The sequence below is a fragment of the Zootermopsis nevadensis genome, unplaced genomic scaffold, assembly GCF_977971745.1.
Source record: "Zootermopsis nevadensis isolate Lab colony 2312 unplaced genomic scaffold, Znev_1.0 Znev_ptg000001l, whole genome shotgun sequence".
NCBI classification, from domain to species: domain Eukaryota; kingdom Metazoa; phylum Arthropoda; class Insecta; order Blattodea; family Termopsidae; genus Zootermopsis; species Zootermopsis nevadensis.
Window position 1 is genome coordinate 21746149 of NW_028259133.1, and position 22063 is coordinate 21768211.

General features: G+C 39.0%; 3 protein-coding genes across 6 annotated transcripts in view; 1 reads left to right on the forward strand and 2 right to left on the reverse strand.

Moving 5' to 3' along the window:
• Window positions 1–8868, reverse strand: part of LOC110841577 (ankyrin repeat and SAM domain-containing protein 1A-like) — a 63006-nt gene extending 54138 nt beyond the window's left edge. For all 3 annotated transcript variants that reach the window (XM_087346335.1, XM_087346332.1, XM_087346331.1), the window contains exon 1: window positions 8653–8868. In XM_087346335.1, coding sequence (XP_087202461.1) covers window positions 8653–8756 — 104 coding nt within the window. In that variant the 5' untranslated portion in view covers window positions 8757–8868. The remainder of the gene's footprint in view (window positions 1–8652) is intronic.
• A 35-nt stretch (window positions 8869–8903) lies between these two features.
• LOC110841574 (transmembrane 7 superfamily member 3) lies at window positions 8904–13840 on the forward strand. The gene is made up of 8 exons (XM_022087250.2): window positions 8904–9149; window positions 9384–9731; window positions 9836–10107; window positions 10886–11057; window positions 11157–11324; window positions 11933–12085; window positions 12249–12509; window positions 12915–13840. The coding sequence occupies exons 1-8, from the start codon at window positions 9047–9049 to the stop codon at window positions 13223–13225; spliced, it is 1788 nt and encodes a 595-aa protein (XP_021942942.1). The 5' UTR covers window positions 8904–9046; the 3' UTR covers window positions 13226–13840.
• A 283-nt stretch (window positions 13841–14123) lies between these two features.
• The window catches only part of toy (paired box 6 protein twin of eyeless), an 85810-nt gene continuing 77870 nt past the window's right edge, over window positions 14124–22063 (reverse strand). For both annotated transcript variants that reach the window (XM_087346357.1, XM_022057132.2), the window contains exon 10: window positions 14124–20124. In XM_087346357.1, the coding sequence (XP_087202483.1) occupies window positions 20036–20124 (89 nt within the window). In that variant the 3' untranslated portion in view covers window positions 14124–20035. The remainder of the gene's footprint in view (window positions 20125–22063) is intronic.

The following is a 22063-nucleotide window of genomic DNA, read 5'->3' on the forward strand; positions in this document are numbered from 1 at the left end:
GCACCAAACACCAGTCGTGAAGGGCGGTGTGAGGTACGTACATTGCTGATAATTTTACAGTAGTAAAGTCAGATCGGGCACCCTTCGATCACACCTAGGTCCATGTATGAGGCTGTAACACACAAAGATGACATGGAACAGCGTTTTGTGCAGTGACGTCAGGAGGCAGAGCAGCCTTGCACCGTTCAAATAATCGATACCAATAATTGCACATATGAGCATTGCAATTCTCTGGGGGGGGGGGGGGGGGGGGGAAAGAGCAAAAAACGCTCTCAGCCATTTGCATTTATAAAACGGGTAGATTAAATGTGCCAATGATAAAGGGGCGCGGTGGGTGTGGGCCGCCAGAACACTGGAATCGCGGGTTCAAATCCCACTAGAGGCATGCATGTCTGTCCGGGTCTCTCTGCGTTGTGCTGTCCCTTGTGGACAAAAGTCTCGCAACGGGCCAATCAATCCCTCGTCCATACAGTGGTACCAAACGTCGAAAAACCCTCGAAATTCCTGCAGAAAAAATCCCGCATGCGAACTGAATGTGACCCCAAATTGTGTCAAGACCGAGGGAAAATTTGGCCTGACTCACGTAATTACTAATGCAAACTAAAGTTGTGCGCGTTCATTAGAACGTGGGTGGGGGGGGGGGGTAATGGAGGTATAGCTCCATGAATTTTTATTGTCGGCACTCGGTGGAGCCGAGTGGTCAGCTTTACGTTCCGGCCGCCTTACTGCCGGGAAAGAAGACAGCGACATTCTTAGAAGAGGAGAATGAATGAACCACAGAGCAGGTGTGACACAGTAGGGGAGACTCTCCGTATTTACCCCTGCAGGGACACGAACCCTGGTCGTCCTGCTTTAACCTAGTCACTACACACCGACTGAGACTCCGGAAACCATGTATAAGAATTTACTAAGGCGAGTCGAAAAGGAAGGTCAATTTTAATTTAAAATTAAAATTGACGATGTGAGGACTGGAAAATCTCATCGGTATAAATAACATGAACCGTCCTTTATTTGATCTTCGCTATTTCAGGTCGTGACAATTTTGTTACGGCTGATCTGACGTGACGCAACAAACTATAACAATGTTCTGAGGTCAGAGGGCGTATAAACTGATTGCATTTACGGAAGAATTGCAGTTCGGTAAGGCGACAGCCGTGTGAGTCAGAGGAAAGATCGGAAAGGATACGGCCACAGACTGTGAAGTGCCGAGGTAAAGTAACCGAACAATCAGCATTACGTAATGAACATCGGCCACGGAATAAATCAGCGCAAGAATGGAATAAGGTCCGAGAAATTAGGAAAGTTTGTGGACCGTTGGACCAACTGCATTAAGGATAGGGCGACCAGTTTGGAAATTAAGACACACTCAACTACTGTGTCAGTAGGATTATTTGTCGAAACATGTATGACAACAGTAAAATTGTATTTCATTTTTCAACGAAGACAATATACACACTGTTTAAAAAAACATGTAGATGTGTACATGGATTTGAATCAACACACATCACACATTTAACTGCGTGTTTTTACGCCGTTTTGCTTATGAACTATCTCGGCTTCAGGGTTACGCGAAATGCTGCCATCTTCAATACCAGTAAACCGGGAAGATGAGGCGGGATATTAAGGCACATATCCCCTAAGGTCCCTTCTTAACTCGCCAGATGCCTGTTTTATCTCTCGTCGTGAAAAGCGGTGGAAATGCAGCTGCGAGGAAGGAACGAGAAAAGAGATCGATTCTGCTCCAGTGCCAAGGGTTAACTTCCAGGGGTTGTTCTGACGATTTTCAACCCTGTCTTCCTCCTTCCAACCTACCCTCGGCAACGAATCCTTCTTTCATGACACACTTCAGCCTAAAGGTACGTTTTCAAGGAAGGAAACAGTTGCAAAAGAGTTTCCCCACATTAAAATTCCTCGAGAGCTTGTGCAATATCATGGATCATTACTTTGAAACACCCGTTATTAAAATAAAAAAATCGACGACATCTTTTCAGAAATGACACAGTCCTGAGGATGCTTGGCATTCGGGCTTCCTCGACGGCACAGACCAGAACTCTGTAATTACTTAAAAAATCAAAATGGGGCAAGCAGACGAGAATGACAAACTCCACGGATCGGATTCTTTACCGAGAGACTATAAAAAAAAAACATATTCGCCTTTTACGGAAGTCGAACGTTCATCCACAAACGTGTTTGGACCCTATCCTGAGAAAGACGAGTCCAGGCAAGATTTCAGGTTCTCACGGAGACGAGTGCGATGTTGTGCCGTAAAGTTTGGTATAAATCGACCGACGTTTCAGTGGTGGTTACTGCCTCATCGCCCTGATGAAGGAGGCAGAGTTTCGTGTCCACGTCGTAAAGTATTCCGATGATTACAAGAACAGACATCACACACACACGACCACATAATTCTGTCCTGGTTTCGAGTCCCGGCGAAGATTTTGGGATTAGAAAAAATATTTCTCATATTAAGCGATACGTAACAAGTGATCAGCCCTGGGAAAGCTTTTGGGCAAGAAAGATCTATACGAAGTGTAAACTGTTTATAATTTCCCAGTATCGAATAACGAGAAGCAAAATTAACTTTAAATAAATTACAATAGCAGGCGTACAAATTCACTATGATAATGCGATGAAGGAAATGTACGACATTCGTGAATACCGATAAGCAATACAAACAAGATTGCAAGAACAAGAAACGCCGATAAGGAAAGATTAGACGCACTAGCTGAGTGTTTAAGGAGAGATGGAACGAGGCACATTTGATACGAAATGTGGAATGTCATTCCCATTTTGTAACGGAGAACCGAATGTTTCGTCCCATCTTCGTCTAGGTCTTGCAAATGGCCCTTTCTTACCGGGTATTCGAAATAAAATTGTAATTTTTCCAATTTCCCACTGCCGCCTGACACATGCGGTTTCCTGATCTTTTACCCTATTCAAAAGTTCTATGCTTTTCCACAGTCACTACCCTTTTAATCGTTGTGGACTGTGGTCCTCTGCGTCACAACCCAGAAGACCACCATGACGTAAATGCCTTTCAACACTGCTACAATGCCGAACTAAGACCAGGATAAGTCGGCTTACTTTCCAAATTTTGCCCACTTAAAAACAACGAATGGGTAAAAGGTTGAGACCAGGAAACCCAAAATTTCAATGGCGCGTCGTCCCACATGAAAACGGAAGAAGAATCAGCCTCCGAAAAGTTATGGTTTTAATTTTGAAAGAAAACAATCAGTTGATAGACAGTGTGCAACGTGAGTGGTCATTCGTTCTCTTGAAATAAGCAGGGCCTTCACGCAGATACATTTATGATTTTTTGGGAGACGAAAGCAAAGTGTTTGTACGTTCAGTGCCATCGACTGTGCGCCTTTAAGACGAGCGGGCCATCTCTGGTCCAGCATCCCATCCTACACGTCCTAAAGCTCGATATCGACTAACGGGCCTATTACTTCATCACAAGATTGGATTGAAAAGCTACAGAAAAAGATTGAGGATTCGATTCACGGACCATGCACCATGACTAACAGAAAGAAAATGTTTTACTCGAAAAATTTTAAGGGATAAAACCACTTGGGCTACTGTTCGTGACAAGTATAATATTAAAATAGAGCCTAGGATAATTTGGTGTGTGTGTGTGGGTTGGATTTATCTAGCTTTCGACACGATCCTGTGCCTGGCTGATGCAAACACGCTATGAACCTCAGGGTTCCACGAAAGCAGGTGGCTTAAGTGCCTTCTTCTCTTATGTTTTCCGCCCATGCATGCTGTATGTCCCACCAATCTCACAGTCCCGAACATGACTTCATAATTATAAAGCTAAGTATCATAAAAGTGGGTGTAATTAAATGACACTTTACAGACATCCCCTGGGTTCAAACCAGGCTCTGTTCATAAAAAAAAATCCCTGATGCGAACAAAACGAAGTTTTGAAGAGGGCCTATGTTCATCCTGAAGTAATTAACGCAGTTCAACTGGAATTCACTTTATAATTTTAATAATGGCATTAGCGATGTACCCGGAGTCTTTTCCCCCTTCTCTCTGATGGTCAACTCTGAGAAACCCTTTCGTTCTGGAATTGGATCGCCTGCTGGAAAAAAGTTACAAGAGCCTTGTCATGAGTCTGAGAGACCGGAAACCGAAAAGAGACGTGCAATGACCACTGGAAGAGGAAGGAACAACAAGTGATAATAATGCATCTTCTTCTTGTTCCACAGCTCTCTCTTGCGAGAGAGCATCGACCTTCCATCCACACTTGGGGTGGCGGGAGAGTTTTCCCCTTGTTTGTTGCCGCTGGATGGCAGGCAAGCAACCCTCTCTCCCGCAACCACCCTCAAGTTATCGATTAGGGGCTGGCTACCCACGGTGTACTCACCACACCCTTGAAGACTGAGCTCGCCGAACACAGCAGACAAGACCCACACAGTACAGTCTAATCTAAACAAATCAGCAGTAAAGGCGACATCACGAGCAGGACAGACTGACATTCTCCTTCAGGGTAACCGCGCCGAAAGAAATGGCCCATTTCATGCAAATATTCGCCATTAAATTGTTCCCACAGTTCAAAATCGATGTGATTTCGAGGCTCCTGTTCAAGCAATTGCCTCTACAGTCCTTTCTGATGCAAACAGTTTTACTAAAGCCGATACATACGCTTACGTCACATCGCTCTAAGTCTTGCACCGTACCACACGGTGAAAAACATCTGAAGGCGTTCTATCATGATATTTTAACAAACCCACATAATGCCACGGATGATTAGAGTTACGAATACAATACAGACTGTCAGAGATAAACAGATTTTTTTTAGAGGGGGGGGGGGCTATGACTCGAATCGATGGTTCCTGAACTACGTCGATATAGTGAGATACACGAGATACAGCCTTGTAGCAGAAAAACACTTCGCATGAATCAGTTTTTGTCTCAAAAAAGATTAATTTTCTTTCATTCTGAAGCCAAAGCTGCCTAAATGACGATTAAAAATAACTTATTTCCTACCTCAGAGAAAAAACGGCGCGTCTCCATGACAACGATCAATCGGTGAATGCTGTTTACTCTGAGAACCACGCGAAACCTGGGTGCAAAATGCAGAGTTGGTGGTTGTTAAATCACGCGGTACTGATCGGTATTAAAGGGTACGTTTATCCATAAAGGCACTGACATCGACGCTATAAAGTTAATGTTCGAGTCGACAAGATCCCAGAGGACTTTCGGTAAGTGGAATGGGGAGAACGCGTTATTTCAGAATTCGGTCTTCCGAACTCACTCTTAGGAGCAGAAATTTGCTTTCGGGGGGTCATGCCTTCCCAAGACCCCTTTTTTCTTTTCAGTTCTAAGGCTTCAGGGTGAATTTTAATTCGTTTTTAAAAGTGACTCCCAAGCTGTAAGCCGTGGTCCTGATTGCTTCTTGCCTCCAAAACACTGTACTTGATTAATGTATGCATTACAAAGAGTAATAAATTAGTTTTAAAGGTTCAGCGCCATCCCAAAAGTTTGACGGAACTACGGAGAAAGTACTTTCAAGAAAACCTGTAGGCACGCACGCAGTTTACAGCCTACAGCCTTAGGCACAGAACCTTGAACGCCTCTTGAAACTGAAACTTCGAAACCATGAATATCAAAATTCTTCCAGACAACTGACATTCAAGAAATCTCACTGAACTGGAATAAAGAATGTGGACTGTTCAAACAAACTAAGACACGGTGTGCATTTTTAATATTCGCTGAGGAGCGCATATGACCTAAGTACTACTTCATTTACTTTCTACTGTTCGCAATTAGAAGTGTCCCACAGACTATAAAATCGATTAGGCCATGCTACATCAATATCGGGTTCAAGGCTCGGTCGGGAAGCCTCGTCTAAGGCCTAGGGGAATCGATTGACTCCACCTACAGCGGGTCTGTTTCGTTCGGCTTTTCAGAACACAATTCTACGTCGAACTACAGACCCTGCGCTAACATTCAGAATAACTTGCATCGTACTTTAAGGTAAAAGTTGGGTCTCATCACAATACAAATACGAAAAACAGTGACTACCTTTGACAGTTCTTTGAAGCAATCTCAACAAACAGGCCTACTTAAGCATTCAGTCCGTACCGCACAGAAAACACAGCGCGTCACCATTACAACGATCGACTGGTTAATTAACGTTAGACAAATAATCGCTGTTTAGTCTGAAAATCATACGAGACACATACAAACATTCAGTGGGCAAAATGCAGAGGTATTGAATGTTACAGCAGGTGGTACATATAGTTACCATTAGGTTTTAAATTCGGACCTGATGTTTCCGCGTAATTTAATCCGTTAATAACCACAGAAATCCCACCTTCACTCCTTGGGCGTAGAATCTGCTTGCTACCCTTCGTTATAAGGAAGAAATATTGCCCAATAAACGAGAAGGCATCCTGATAGAGTAATAACCTGCTCCTGACTGCCCATCCACTCTTTCTCGGAAAACACTCGCTCTATATGGCACTGCCTACTTTATTCGTAATACCGCAGGAAAAAAAAACCCCGAAGCCATTAGCTGAGCTAATAAATCTTCATGAACAGCGGCGATCCGAATTCCTTCTCGGCCTCCCTGTTTGCTCATTACTATGTTATCTTTTTAAGGCTAACAAACCCTTAGAATAAAGCTGCTTTTGGGTAGAATCCCCCAGCACATTAACCAAACACATTGCTGACAAAGCGCTGGCCAAAAGCACGCGAAGCAAGACACCTGCTTGGTTGGAAGAACGCTAAGCTAATTGCTGACATACTCGTAATTTTCAGACACTCAGAGAACTCGCAACATTAACCTCACATTTTCTGCATTTTTCTCTTTTCTAGTTGCCATATTTGTCGTAAATGAACAGCTGTGGTTCACGAACGTACAACTGTACAGCGGTCATGGCTTCATTAGGAGGTGAGGTTTATGGAAGATCATAACAGATCAGTATTGTATTATAAATTTTTATAATACTCTCATAGGCCTAAATGATGGTACCTTCTGTCACTAAGCTTTCTTTTCTAACTAAATTTTTGGCACTCAAACACACTGCAGGGTCCTAGGCCTCCTGAACTGCCCACTGCCACACATAAACAAGAATATGACCTTGAATATTTTATTTTGATACAAAAAATCAAGCTCGTCTAGTCTTTGTACCAATTACTGACCAATAACCTCAAGCTTTAGAAGCAATTTGCTCTGAATAAAATTTATTAACAAACATAATGATTAGTTTCGAGGCTCGTAGTATTTCCAGTTAACTACTTATCAGAGATATCCATCATGCGTGGATCGCTTTACATAAAATCAGCATTTTCCACACTTTAACCAGATTTATCTCATTCCATTTAAATTCACTGTTAATTATAAAAACTGTACCCAAGAAATTACAGCAGTGAAGATTCTACAATCATTTGATTGCCACAACCTGAAAGTACAAGCGATCGCCATGTAATGTCAGTGACACACATTTCTGACAAAAAAACACTTGTGAAGATGCTCAAATCTTCAAATTTCAAGTTTGAATTCCAAAATCAGGGATGATATAGCTGCCATTTCAGGAAGTTCAATAAGTCCCCTCTATAAGGAGCAGGACCAGTACCAAAATTTACTGTCATTTCACCTTATCGATAAGTATCATGTATCATCCAGAATTGTAATAGGTGGCGATAATATGCACACCATTTGTAACACAACACCAAAAATAAAATAAATGTATCTTACACACACACAGACTTGACTTTCCTCCAATAAAAACCACAATATTATAATTTAAAATTTACAGCAACTTATTGGCATCCTAAACTAAGAAAACAAATGCACTGCAATTCAAGGGTCACTATGCCACAGATATTCACAATGTTTAATAAATCTTCACATATTACATCAACTAAACAAAGACATCAAAAATGTTGTAATGTAACTCTGTTATCAGCACCACACATATAAGAAAATTTACTGCAAGATATAAGAAGTAACAAACTGCTCGTCTATCAGTAAGCATTCCAAATTTGTAACAGATTAAAATGTAAATAAATAGTAATTCACTTTTCATGTGCAGTGTCAGTCAAAACTGCTGTTCAAATGTATAATATAACTGGTATTAATTCTGAATTTCAGCCACATACAGAACAGAATGGAAGAGGTTAGGATTTATTTACATTTCCTTAATAATACAAGCCAAGGATATGTTAATGCAATAACATGTATATAATACAAAATTAATACATATGTAAATACAAATATATGCTTGTTACAGCTATTTACATAGGTATTTATAGTATTTAATAAATTTTCAAATGAAGTAGATTCTTGCACACAGTAGAAGCATTAGTATTCATATAATAAATATTTTAGGAAGGGAATATGTTTGATCTATACATACTATCTTACTCATTTGTATAGACCAAACAATTCTGTCGGTTTAAAACAGTAATCGCACTTCATACACAGCAAAATATTGTCAACCTGGACACCTGTCATATATAAACACACTGAGCTTTGGTGAACATGCAGCTCACACATTAATGAGCACATGTCCTAAATTATTTTACATAAATCATAGTGTGTCCTTCAAAATTTAACACAAAACCACTGTGAATGATAACCCTTTCTGTGTTATTTTTCAGTATAAATTGTAAGAAAATAATATTGAATGTACTTACCTTGCAAGTGGGCCACTCCTCTTCGCTCGTTGATTGAGTATTTTCTCCACAACAGGAACATTTCCATTTCTTGCTGCTTCCAACAGCTCTTGGTCTTTTCCCATGGCCCATTTACTCACACAAATTCTTAGTTAAATGCATTTGTTAAATACACAATTTACATTAGAACTACTCAATAACAAATTTCATTGATCCATCGTCACCATATTGAAGCGACTAGTGCGCTATCCAACGGCAGATTTCAGAAACTGAACTAGAAGACGTACGATCCAATCATGGCGTAATTTTGTTACGCGTTTGAAACATATGTGCTTAAAAATTATTTGATTTCGATGAGTACCGAGTGTTCAGAGTTTATTTGAGTGTCATAGTGTGTTAAATTTGTTTGGTGTTTATGATGTTTGTTCCATTTGTGTCGTTTCTTGCCAGAATAACGCTGTGTTTCATCTGTGTGCCAGGCCTACTCCATTCAAGCGAATGTAGTGCTGTAATTGTAGGCAAGTAAAGGAATACCAAATTTTTTTTGTCGTTTACTAAAGTAGTATTATAAGATTTCCTTTCGACTAATGTAATGTTGATGAATCGAGAATACTTAAAAATGGTGTACGTATTGCATTTATATACACGATTGTGTGTTTCGTACGTCCTGTTTTTACTAGAATCTATGTGGTACGTGTGTATATCCCTGCCTTTCGTTCGTACCCTTAATGATGTTTCAATTTTGCTTTCAGATGGAGAATATCTAAATATATCTCTCGCAAATTACAATGTCACATTTGAAGCAGGGCGTGTGATTAAGGATACAAAAGAGCTTCTTCCATTTTCCACAATAAATTTAAATGTTATTAAAATTCCAGAGACTGTACGATTCATAATAGTGCAGGCTCATGCATTCCTATACAATATAACATTGTCATATAATGCTGTCCTGAATCCCCACTCATTTATAAATGGTACAAACTTGGGGTTGGTACAATTAATTGATAGAAACCAAAGTACTGCAGAATTCTACATCCAAAATCCAAACCCTATCCCCAATGTTTCAGTTCTAATAACTGTACAAGGTTATGGGGAAGAAGGTAAGTTTACTTAATAACCATTATCTTTTTTCAAAAGAATGGTATGAGTTTAAGAAACACCGATGAAATTGGAATGTGGTATATAATTATTATTTGGGCATCAGATCCAATTCCAGGTGGGTGTAATATGGAGTTCTCAGTTGAAATTGCTCCATACTTGATCACATCCTTCACTGAGTCTGTGATCATTGTGGATAGTCAACCGGCTTCAGCTCCTGTGCCTCGTGACAGAGCCCCAGTTGTCTGTGAATCTCAACAAGTACATCACGAGATGTACCACATGTTTTTAACAGAAAGAGACTTTACATGCGACTCTTACTTTGGTGCCCTCTTGAAGATGATGACTGTACAGGACGTACAGTCAAATGGCAAGAAGGTAGGAACGCCGGCGTCTCTAGAACTGAGTGTCGTGTTGCCTTGTGAATGCCCCGCAGAGTTCTGTATTTCTGTCGGTGCCTGATTTGCGGATGGAGAAACTGTTTCCAGACAGAATCCTGATTGCAAGTGTAATTTTTGTTACAAATGATAATTGATCTTGGAGGTTAACTAAAAGAGTCCTCTAGATTCTGAGATTTGGTGTTCTCGTAGCAGTGAATATGTTCGTTGTGGTCCTACAAGTTGTTATGCCATGTGGTCTAGTAGATGGTTACCAAGTTTCAGAAAAATGTATTTCCTCCACCTTCAGGGTGAAGTCTCGATGAAAATGGTGGGATGACATGTCTTCAAAGACATAAGAGTAGATGGGAGGATAATATCGAAGGTTTATATGGCTCAGGAATGGGATTTTATGAACATGGTAATTAAATTGTAGGTTATATAACAGACAGGGAATTTCTTGGCCCACTGAGCAGCTGTCAGCATCTCAAAAGGACTTTGTCCCATGAAGTTATCAGTATTAATCAACATTAAAGAAACTTAAACTTAAGTGGTGTGACTTTCATCATTATGGATGTGGTTTTTTTTTGTCCCATAAAGTGTTCGTAATTTGACGGAACAGTGAAATTGAATTTGAGGTTATGTTCTGATAGTCAAATCGTATTTTAGATAGAATCAGTTCTTCGCCTTTGGATGCTGTGATGTTTTTATTTTCAGCTTATACATCTGAATTTTGATAAATTAATGAAACAGGTTTTGTATTGATGTACGATGCTCAGGTTTCAGAACCTGTGGAAGGTTCTCAGATGAGACGAATTTACAGCGCTTACCCTGGGACAGGTTCGGTATACGCCGTTATCGCAAGGAGTGGAATATCGGCCACGGCTTACGTGCCGTCTCTCACGTACGCGTGCAGTGCCCTCTATTGGACAGACTCTTGCGATGTCCTGAGTGAGTTCTTGCGTTCTGTGTTGAATGAAGTTCATTACGAATTGAGCGGAACGTCCTCGTCGCTGGGTTTCGATTGTCATCGAGATGTTCTTGTTCCAGATACCACATTCTCCGGAGTGTTGTGCGCTGTGATATTTTTTCTTGGTCTATTCGTTTCTCTCTTTGGACATCAGTTTTTCAAGACAGAAATTTTCTTGCTTGGTTTTCTGTCCGGAGGACTTATTTCCTACATTATATTGGCAGTCTTTTCAACTTATAGCAGCTCAGGTAATGCGTTTTTTAATTTTTTTTTCACAATATTTGAAATTGAATTTGAAATTTGCAGAACATTGTCAAAGTTGTAAGTATCTGGTGTCATTCTTCGCACATTAAATTTACTTTGAAGTTAATCACTCGTATTTTTATTTTTCGGAGGTACCACTTTAGCCGGCTACACTGTCATATCTGATGCCCCTTTCCTTGACCTTCTGTGGCTGCTAGGTTACTCTAGGGCCCGTTTCAATGCAAGCTCTAGATCTCTGTCCCTGACTCGTGTACTTAAAATTTTCAAAAGTTTTTTCTTCGGCTGGGTTGAAGGCTTTAGTTTGTGAGCAATACAATCTGCACTGAGATCTGGCCGGGATCAAACCCAGGTCTCTGTAAATAATAATCTGGTATTTGACCTCAAGACCTTCGTATGTAACAAATGTGACTTTTTTTTTCCGAATGTTAAAGTTCATTCTGAATTTAAATTGAGCTGTGAAGGGTTCTTATAAATTCACTTGAATTTTAAGATAATACCATTAATGTACAGGGTGTTCACTGATTTGAGATAAAATTTTATTTCCTTCAAGAGTCTGATAGAATAATGGATGTTGATGTAATGATTATTTCAGTAATTATGGTCTTGTCAGTCTTACTGGGACTGTGTTTTGGTGCGCTGTGGCTCGGTTTCTGGTGGTGCTATGGAATTCCGGTGTGCTCGGTTCTCCTCGCCACTTTGACGCTCGGATTTGTGGTTGCTGCAGTCGCTGCTTATGGTTGGTTAGGTATGCTACGTTTGGCTCTGAAGGTGTTTGTCAAAACACGTAATGTATTTTGATGTGAAAGATCTTTCTCAATAAAGCAGTACTTTTGTCTCGTAAATTTGTTAAAGTCAGTTTTGTATTGAATTATGTTCATTTTGCACAGTTGTTTAACTTTTATTTTCAGGGGACGTGGACGTATTAAGAACCGATTTCAACTTCTGGATGGTGTTTGCTTGTATTGTGTTGCTTGTTCCCGTGGTCTTTCTTTCGCTGATACAGAAGGCAAACATGATTTCGTGCGCTGTGCTCGGAGCTTATGCTGTTATAATCCCTATCGATCATTACATTGGATCAAACTTGAAATATATTATCGTGAATGTTGTCAGGAGGGCTACTGTGGGAGATTTCAGGATGGCAATTGTTGATCCTCCGTTTCAAGTGAAAGGTAGGTTGTACGTGTAGTACGGATTTATGATATGTGAACCCTGAACCTTTATTTGGTGTCTTGTTTCGTGTTGTGACTTCGGAATCGTGCAACAAGCCACGTACGTAAAACAAGTTTGTTGTGTGATTTTGATGTGAACGCAATACTCGAGTGATTCACAAATTAAAAAAACAATTTGCGAAACATTTATTCTATCTCAGGTAATTGATCTCGTTGCATTTTCGCCATTTTTAATAAATCGCTTTCACGTTTTTAACAGCCGTTGGACTTGATTGTTATTCTTTATCTTACTGAGTCGTGCTTTTTCACGATGATTGCGTCATTGCGTCAGCTTTTAAAAACTTTTTCTCTCCGTGTGTTGATACTTTGTGTCGTTAGGATAAGTGTAGGGTGTTGTGATTGCAGATGCAGTACTGTGTGCAATTTGGATTGCACATGCAATAATTGGTGTTGCAATCCAGTGGTACAAACAGCGAGGAAAACCACCTTTTCCTCCTCCCCCGAACATGAGGCTCAGGATTCCGTTCAGACGAAGGAGGTTCGTGTGTGCTGCCACTGCGGCGACAGAGCGAACCCCTCTGCTTCCTGACGCAGGCATACCGCCGGTTCGAATCCCGTATATTACGACTTCAGACGGGAATGACGATGTATTCGAATCACCGGAACATTCCTCTTCGAATTTTTCTTTCTTCAAACGATGGCAGCAGTCAGCATAAAATCTTTAACTGGCATTAAAAATGTAACATGTTTTGTTAGAATACAATTATAATGTTTCGTGTTAATTTTTTATTACATACAATGAGGATCTGTAAATTCATTGTAGGAAATTGTATGTGTTGTTGCAGCAGTGGGGAAAAAAATGTTAACAGGTCTGTAATTATCCACATTGTCCTTGAAATGTGACTTCCATGCTCCAATTTTATATTGAGCAATTCAAACAGGAAGCAGTTTGTCCCAAAGTCAGCCGCGCGTCTTAAAATTAAGGAGTCAACTCGTGTTTCTGTTATTGATTGTTACTAAATGTTTACGTGTCTTGTTTCATGAACGTGCATGTCCGTGTTCAGAACTCGTGTGGTCTTGTATGTTTAGTTTGTCATTTATTTTTATAGTTCTTTACTGTATTTACGTAAGTCACTTTAACCTTTCCCGATGTGTGTTTCAGTATTAGCGTCCAATCTCAATGTGTGATATATCAGAACAATTTCCCCTCACATGACCTATGTTCGTATTTTTTAAATGTACAGTGAAATATGTATTTCCTTATAAAATGCTTTATTTTGATGTATTATTTTGATTGTATAGCAGAGTGAAAATAAAATTATTTAATTATGGCGATGGTTTTCTTATTTGCAGTGACCGAAGTTTGTGAGGGTGGATCTTCTAGGGTGTTCTGTGGAGTGTACTTGTTTATTTATCTGTGTAAATAATTAAGCAATACGAAGTTTGTGTCCGCGTTCGTGTGTAGAAGGAGTGTTTACAGCGCACTAAGGCAACTTGGTGGACGTGAAACAGATACTGGTCTGAAATCGAAGAGATGTGTAACAGACGAAAGTTGGGGGGGGGGGGGGAAAAGATTTATGTAAAGTTGGGATCTATCTGGAAAACAAAAGTCTATTAAACTTTGGAATCTTTTTTTATTTATTCCACATTAGATCTACACACTAAAACAATCATAAGTAATGCGTTTAATTATCATTATACATAATCACAGCAACAAAGTCATTATTCACAACATTTATTTGTTAGTTGGGGTGTGTTATTGTAGTCTTGACTGAAAATTTTTTTGAGTTTAGTCCAGATTATAAAAGTAAAATGAACTCAGAAATTTTGGAATAGTTAGTGTTATACTAAAAGAATATGTATTGTTGACGATAATATTTACCATTATCCTGAATTTCTTGTAAAAACATATTGCAATAGGTACTAGAAATGTTTTGACATTTACTACGTACATTTATTAGCTAAGGTATTATATCTTTCAAAACAATTTAAGGTACAGATTGTAGTAAAAGATTAATCATATCACGAACTAATTGGAAATTCGTAGTTCAACGAAGTTCCGTCGCTGTGGCAGCGCCCGATAGGGTTCTTAGCAGATGCCAGATGATAATCTGACCGCAACAATAATTTCGCTGGCCCATCTGTATTAATATCACCGCACGTAAGGTTTTACAAAGAAGTTGGGCGGACTGTCATGTTAACTGTAACATACTTGATGTTGGTCTTTTAGATTTCCACGCAAACTCCTTTTTGTGTGAAGTTTTGAGACACAAAGCCCGGAGGACAGCCGAAAAAGCGCGATGGTTTGGCGTAACATTTGTAACTGAATGATTTAATTAACGACTATATAGCGGCAAATGAAGGGATTATTCCTGAATAATAAGCTGGAAATAGTACGGAAGGAAGAGATCGTGGTCTGAAAATATGCGCTATCCCGGCATTGCCTGGGGGAACTTAAAAAAAAAAATCCCGAAAAACCTCAGGATAGCTGATGTCCGGGCCGACATTTGAACCTGCGAACTAACTAATACGTTCCCTTAAATTCTGTGAATTTCTGGCATAAGGGATTGTTGACTTCAAGAAGGGCTTTACTCCATGAATGTAACAGCACATCTACAGTGCCATCTGTATGCATCTTAAGAAAAAACTCATTTTCAGGTGGAAACGTAATCTGTATCGCACTTAGCACCCAATACATTGTTTCTCGTAAATTATTATTGATATAAATATCGTAATTCCTTGTGGTATATCAAAAGACACCAAGATGTATAGGCCTATAGTTACATTTAACGGTAAAAGCAGATATTAGTTTTTTAGATGTTGGTATTGGAAAAGAGAAAATCGCTTACAGGTCTGCGTTAATATTTAGGCGTAAACAATCATTAGATTAATGAAACGTGAAGTTTTACTCCTTTTAGATTCCCATGCATTCTTTTTTTTTCTTCTTATATTTTTGTGCACTGTTTTTGATACTTTACTTTCAGAAACAATTCATTACAATTTTGTTGAAAGAAAGTTACGGTCGCCATGTTAGTTAAATTCCGAAATGTTCCGCTACACAGATAGCCTCGGTTCATCAACGTGTGTTGTATCCTGTCTGATCACGCTACACCGACAAATTCATTCCCCCAATGCACGGGATTAACGATTTTTTTTTCGAGTTATCACTGAGTTTTGAGTACAAGAGCCATTACATTATTGTACGTTGTTGTTTGTTTAATTTTAACCGTCTAATCACAATAAAATATTTTATTAAATATTAAAATATTATTACTACAATTAACATTTAATATTTAAAATATATTAAAATTATGCCCTTTCTATCGAAATGTTCGATTTACCCTTTGTCAGGATTGCATTTAGAATATTACATTTGAATTTATATCGATTATACACCTGAAGATGATTCATTGAAAACCGAAACATGTCGTGAAAAAGATGATGCTCTAATTGTAAATCGAACATTTCGATAGAAAGAGCATCATTTTAATATATTTTAAATATTAAATGTTAATTGTAGTAATAATATTTTAATATTTAATAAAATATTTTATTGTGATTAGACGGTTAAAATTAAACAATTATAATCATCATAATATGACGCAACATTATCATCTTATTGTACGTTACTGTTAGTGACTTATGAGCTCAGTTTCCTTCAGCCCAAAGAATCTTCCGCATTTCGACGTCATTGTAGGAGGAACCCATTCTTTCATAAAATGACAGATGGCTATCCATTTGGCCGAAATTCGTTTAGGCCCGCGGTATTTCATTTGTTCTTTCTCGTGATGAATGCAACGGCTTCGATGTGATACGTCCTTGCCACAGTGAAGGAAATTCGAAGGCTTCATTCATTTCTGTTTTTCTATGTTTCGGTTAGGGCGGCTGCAAACTGATGAAATAGCAGCGTTGTTCCCTCCTAGCTTCAAAACAACTGACAGTCAGTAAAGTCTTTTTAATTTGTATGAAAAAAAAATTGAATAAATTTATTTATGAAACCTGTCCATAATTTTAGCGGAGCTATTTAAAATGCTATTAAATATTTGCAGTATAGAAAAGGTCCGATTTCTATACAGTTAACTGAATAAAATTCTTTCGTGTTAATGCTTTTAAAACGAAATTAATTTCGTTTCATACAACAGATGACGCTAATTAACATAATTTTTATTCTAATTTATCTTAATTTCACGTATTACGCTTTGTCACTTTAAGTAGGTTGCCATCCTTGAGTATAGGAAATCATAAGATTAAATAAATTTAATGGCAGTGAAATTAATGTACTCAGATAACTTCCAAAACAATTGATCAAACGCAAATTATGCGATAAAGTAGCGATTGTAGGAAGTCGATAGTTGTTACAGAGTAAGAAGCGATAGGCTGGATTAGAATTTGCCTATGTGAACTATTGACTTCCCAAAACCGCCCTGAAGATTGAGACAGCTTGTGTCTCCGAAACGTTGGTATTTACCTACGCACGATAAGCTGATTTTGAAGCAGGAAGGAACATTGACGTCACTATTATATATCTCAGTGCACAACAGAACTGGCACTTCATGAGACTTTTGCCAACAGTAAAATAATATATTTTAAAGAGTTCATTTGTCCGACACTTGTGCTCTCAAAAAAAAAATCCCACTCATTAGTTCAAGACAGATGAGCTGTGTCAACTTGAATACATATTATCACTCAAATTCTCAATTACTATAAGACTCCATTTACACCGTAAAGAACGCCACACCTCACTATAAATAGGCTAGATAATGTGAAAAAGATCTTCACTCGGACCACACGTTGCCAACATTTTTATAATATGGCGCATTTGAAGTCTTGGACAGGATTTCCTTTACCACTCACATGACTGACACATTTATACCATTAATATATATATATATATAAAAGTAATACTGCTTGTCAAGAATACTTGTTATTAATATTTACTTTATTATTCCAGTTCATATAATATTTATATTATTAGTATTACGTATTATTATTATTATGATACAATATTATTGTGCCGTACTCCTTTGTTCTGTTTTTATATAACTGCCGCAACATTAGGCAGCTATTTTGAACGTCTCAAGCTTTTATTTGCATTGGGAGAATTTTCCCTCCCTCGAGTGTTTTACCCTGTGTTCCGGGGTGGCATTTTCAGTGCTGAGTGGTGTTCAACTTAAAAACAATAAGATATGCAGATTTTGGGAACTGTGATTCAGAATCTCTAAAATAATATATGCTACGAATGTTTACGTACAGAGGTTGGTATCCCTGGTCAACATTGAATACCAAATCTGCGTGTTTCAGAACCATTGCTTTTACAGACGAAATGAAATGAAATTATCTACGCCGTGATGAATTTTCTTTTGTTGTTTTGTGTTAAATTCTGCGTGGGTGTTGCTTTTTTAGACCTCTAAAGTTAGCCCCCCACTGAAATTTTGTAAAATTCTGTAAGAATATTAAAATCTGAAAAGAAATTGAGCACTGAACGCTGAGTTATCTATCGGAAGATACTTCCAGAAGGAATCGGCTTAATGCTAATAACCAAACGTAATCTGAAGCAGTTGTTTCGTATTTGTCACTTTACCGTCAATCGTTAAAATTCGTAACTCCGGACGTTTCTGAATAGGTCATAACGTTTATCACTGTATTATCAGCATAATTTCACCTGAAGCGAATCCACCTCTTCAGTGTAATCACACGCATTAAGGAGGTAAAAATATCATCAGAAACAGTCGTGATTTTCTTCCGGGACTCCCGAATCTGAGCTGGAAATTGAGCGTTAATGAAAATTCTCTGCATATTTATATTAAGATTGTAGAACAATATAGCGAAGCTACTTTCCACTGCTATGCCCTCAGCTGATTTCAGTAGGGAGTGGATTCGTCTGATGGACAACCCTTTTTCGATCCATCAGAACACCCTGTAGATTTTTACGATGTGACCTGTTTCTCCTCAGACGACGGGACAGCTGCAGGAAGTTACTTGATTTGCGAATAAGGACGTGCCTAAGGGCCTAGGTCTAGGTGAATGTTGCACCAGTAACTCATTAATTCGTGATTCACGAGAAACTGGGAATCGCTGTATTCTGTTGTACTGTACATGGGTTTATGGTATGGTTCAAGGTCACAGCCGTGAAAACAGGCTAAAAATAAATCCTGTTGCCACGCGTGAGATAATAGATACAAATTTTTGTTGAGAAATTACACATTCATAATATGAGACCTACATTTATATTTGTATTAAAATTATTGTAAATGCGATAGGGAATGTGAAAGTAGTTTCGTGGTTAAAATAAATTGTCAACAACGCTATGAGACAGTTTAAGATGCAAGTTGCAATGTAAATTCTTCTGAACTTTGTGTCTGTTCGTAGAAAATGGCTGGGGGATAAATATCTTAACATGCGCTGTGTATTCCGTAACACGGAGTGAGATATTAAAGCGAAAAATCAAACTTACATCCATATTCACAGGCTGGTCCATCAGTTGCAGTTACATTTTGTACAGATATGAACATAGTCTAATTACACTGAACTTTGACATCAGTGTTGTTAAAACAACATGGCGGATACAACTTCGTACCCATCAAAAAGAATACTTTGTTTTTCAAATGTACGAATTTCGCTAGAAAACCAGTGTTATTTTTCCCGACGTTATATTACGTGGTTTCTTCACAATTTGGTAAGTGTGCTGTCATTTTGTTAATAAACATTGAATGTAATTAATCTTAATGTAATTCCCGCCATCTTTAAGGTATGGAACACAGATTCAACAAATAAAACATTCTGAAGTTGAAACTAAAGCATGTAATTTAAAAATCTATTCCAGATTTCACATTATCGTTGCACAATATTAAAAGTAAAACTAACTTCTTTCAGCTGATTGATATTATTCTGACTTCTGTAGCGAGGTTTTCCTTTCGAATCCTTTAATTTAAATGCCAATATTTTAGCAGATTTACTGAATAAAGTAATGCCCATTTCACGGTTAGAAATAATCGATTAGTCTCATCCTGTTGTTGGTTTAATCCACAACTGCATTTAGGTGGATACAGGGCGAACGTAGTTAAGATTAATTCGCTATCAAGATACGAACCGTGCGTGTATTAAAAGTGTCTTTTTTGCAAAACGAACCCTTTAAGATTAAAGACGTTGCAATAATTGATGAAACAAACAGATGACAGATTGATGGAACGAAGATTATTGGTTTTGAAAGGCCTAAGTTTACGCAAACTACGTTCAGAAGTTAAACGTAATGTAGGCGTTTGTTTTACTTATCGATGGTGGTAGAAATTCGCATTTCAGTGCGTTCGTGTGGCGTCGCCGTGGACCGTCGCGTGATCCGCGTCTCGAGACACCTGGTGGGGCACTGATGAAGACGTCGCGTGTTGATGCAGGAGCAGTGTCGACGCCGCGCTGATGCTGTTTGTTGTCGTAGCGACGCCAGGCATCGGGGAGCAAGACGCTGGCGCCGTTACGGGGTTTTCCTGATGCACGAGAAGTCTCGGCGGAGGAAAACCGAAAAGCTGAGATCACTGGATCCTTTGCCAGTAGTTCGGTGCGAGGTCTGGAGCCTGACTCGGGATTTGAACCGGAACCGACACTCCGGCAGAGATGACGCCTGGAACGGAGAGGAAGTTGCTTAAGTCCCAGTAAAGAAAATTAGGCAGTTTAAGTTCTCACTCCGACGACTGCAGCGCCGCGTAGTCTGGTAAATATTGACCGACGTTTCGGAAGTGCTTTCTGCTTCCATTATCACGGCGATGCGTCTTCTTCGTACGGTGATTTACTTCCTGTCTGTCAAATAAGTAGACTTTGCTTTACCAGTGGCTGAGCAGCGCGGTGTGAGGCGTGGCTATAAATATATCCTAATTTTATTTTACATAATCGCTTATTTTAGTTGTAAATTACTTGTCGTTTGTTGGTGAAATTCTTCCAAGTTTCGGTAGCGTTGGAAAGATGAGTCTAGTAGTGATTTAAGGAACAGACTCTCGTACGATGTGATGTACCCTGAATAAGGAGGAGAAAAAACAAGATGACAGTCTGTTTTTTGAAGTTCTCACAAAAATTCTACCCGTGTATCCGTCTTGTATTTTCGTCAGACCGCATGATGAGGGAGACGCAGTATTTTTAAACCATTCAATTATTCAATGCCGAAGTGCGCTGACGGCAGATGACTTCAATTTGCGTGCAGAGAACGGCTTTTCCACTTTCATTATCTGTTCTGCTCCGAACTGAAGAACGCGTTCGCGCGTCTCTTTTTAACGACTTCTAGGAAGAAAATCATTAGCTTCGCTCTGCTCCTATCCGTCCTAACGCTTACACCGCCTCCTGTTATGATGTGGCCTACGTACAAGGCGGTACATCAGTTCTTTCAACTCGTGGTAATAACACACGTTTACGCTTACCGTAAAATCTGTAATTTGAGAGAGAAATTATATTGAATGACGGCGTTATGATGGTGACTATTATTGGATTTAGTGGCAGTTCTATAATACATTCTAAATTCTATAGGTATGGTCGTTTAAAGTGAGAATAGCTGAATAAATGTTTGTCATTATCAAATATGACCAAATGGAATCCGTGTTCCCAAGTTTAAAGCACACAGCTTTGCCGTATATTTAACAAACCAAACTTTGTTCAGTTAATTAATAGTGTGTTTACAACATAAACTTGTATTTTGTTTTGAGGTTAATTATTTGGATCGTAGATTAATACTTAAGTGTAACAGCATACCACAAAAGCTATATTTAGACTCAGCGTCACACATTTTCTTCTCAGGTACTTCTTTTTAATTGGATGCAAAAACCAAAATCTAGTTTTACGAAAATAAGCAAAGCTTTCCTTCGGCACTGAATGGAGATAAGTAGTCAGATTCACGCCCCGTCCGCCTTACCCTCCAAGGAAATAACACAGTGTGGTCGAAGATAAAGATCCTACGCTACCGGAAGTCGAACCCCGGTCTTAGGGCGCATTTTCGTTACGAAAGTATTAATTAATTAGTGACGCTGTGTAAAACACTGGGGCTGTAGCATATAAGAAGATACAGGTTATTTGTAAAATATTTTATATACTGGGAAGCTAATAGTCTCCCAGCTCATAAACACCACTTTCTTTAAGATCCATTTTAATATTATCCCTGTATTGATACTTGGGTATTCCAAGTGGTCTTGATCATTCAGATTAAATTTTATACCGCTATTCATATTTTATCCACCAATGCGTGTAATATATCCGTATATTTCATCTGCCTTTATCCCTGCGGATGGAGGTAATTTGTCACTACGAAACGTTGGAATCTAACTCCAAATCCACGCGAAAATGAAATCTTCGCCACCTTGAGAACCTCAGATGTCATATAACCCGTCACGAAGAGCAGGTGTATTTAAGTCGTGAATCGAACGCCCTGCTTCTCGCCGATACGTTCCGTTTGTCAGAAGCATTTTGCTCAGAGCCTGGCGACGTGAAACGTGTTCGCGATATTCAGTCACATCTGAAGTGTCCGCCCGTACACAGTCGGGAAAAAACGTTCTTGGGAGGTCTGATTCATAAGGGAACCC

Excerpts from the sequence above, each read along its gene's own strand:
- LOC110841574 (XM_022087250.2), top strand. The coding sequence starts at position 9,047 with ATGATGTTTGTTCCATTTGTGTCGTTTCTTGCCAGAATAACGCTGTGT. Across the intron at positions 10,108-10,885 it reads TACAGTCAAATGGCAAGAAG|GTTTCAGAACCTGTGGAAGG; the intron begins GTAGGAACGCCG and ends TACGATGCTCAG. Across the intron at positions 11,325-11,932 it reads TTCAACTTATAGCAGCTCAG|TAATTATGGTCTTGTCAGTC; the intron begins GTAATGCGTTTT and ends TGATTATTTCAG.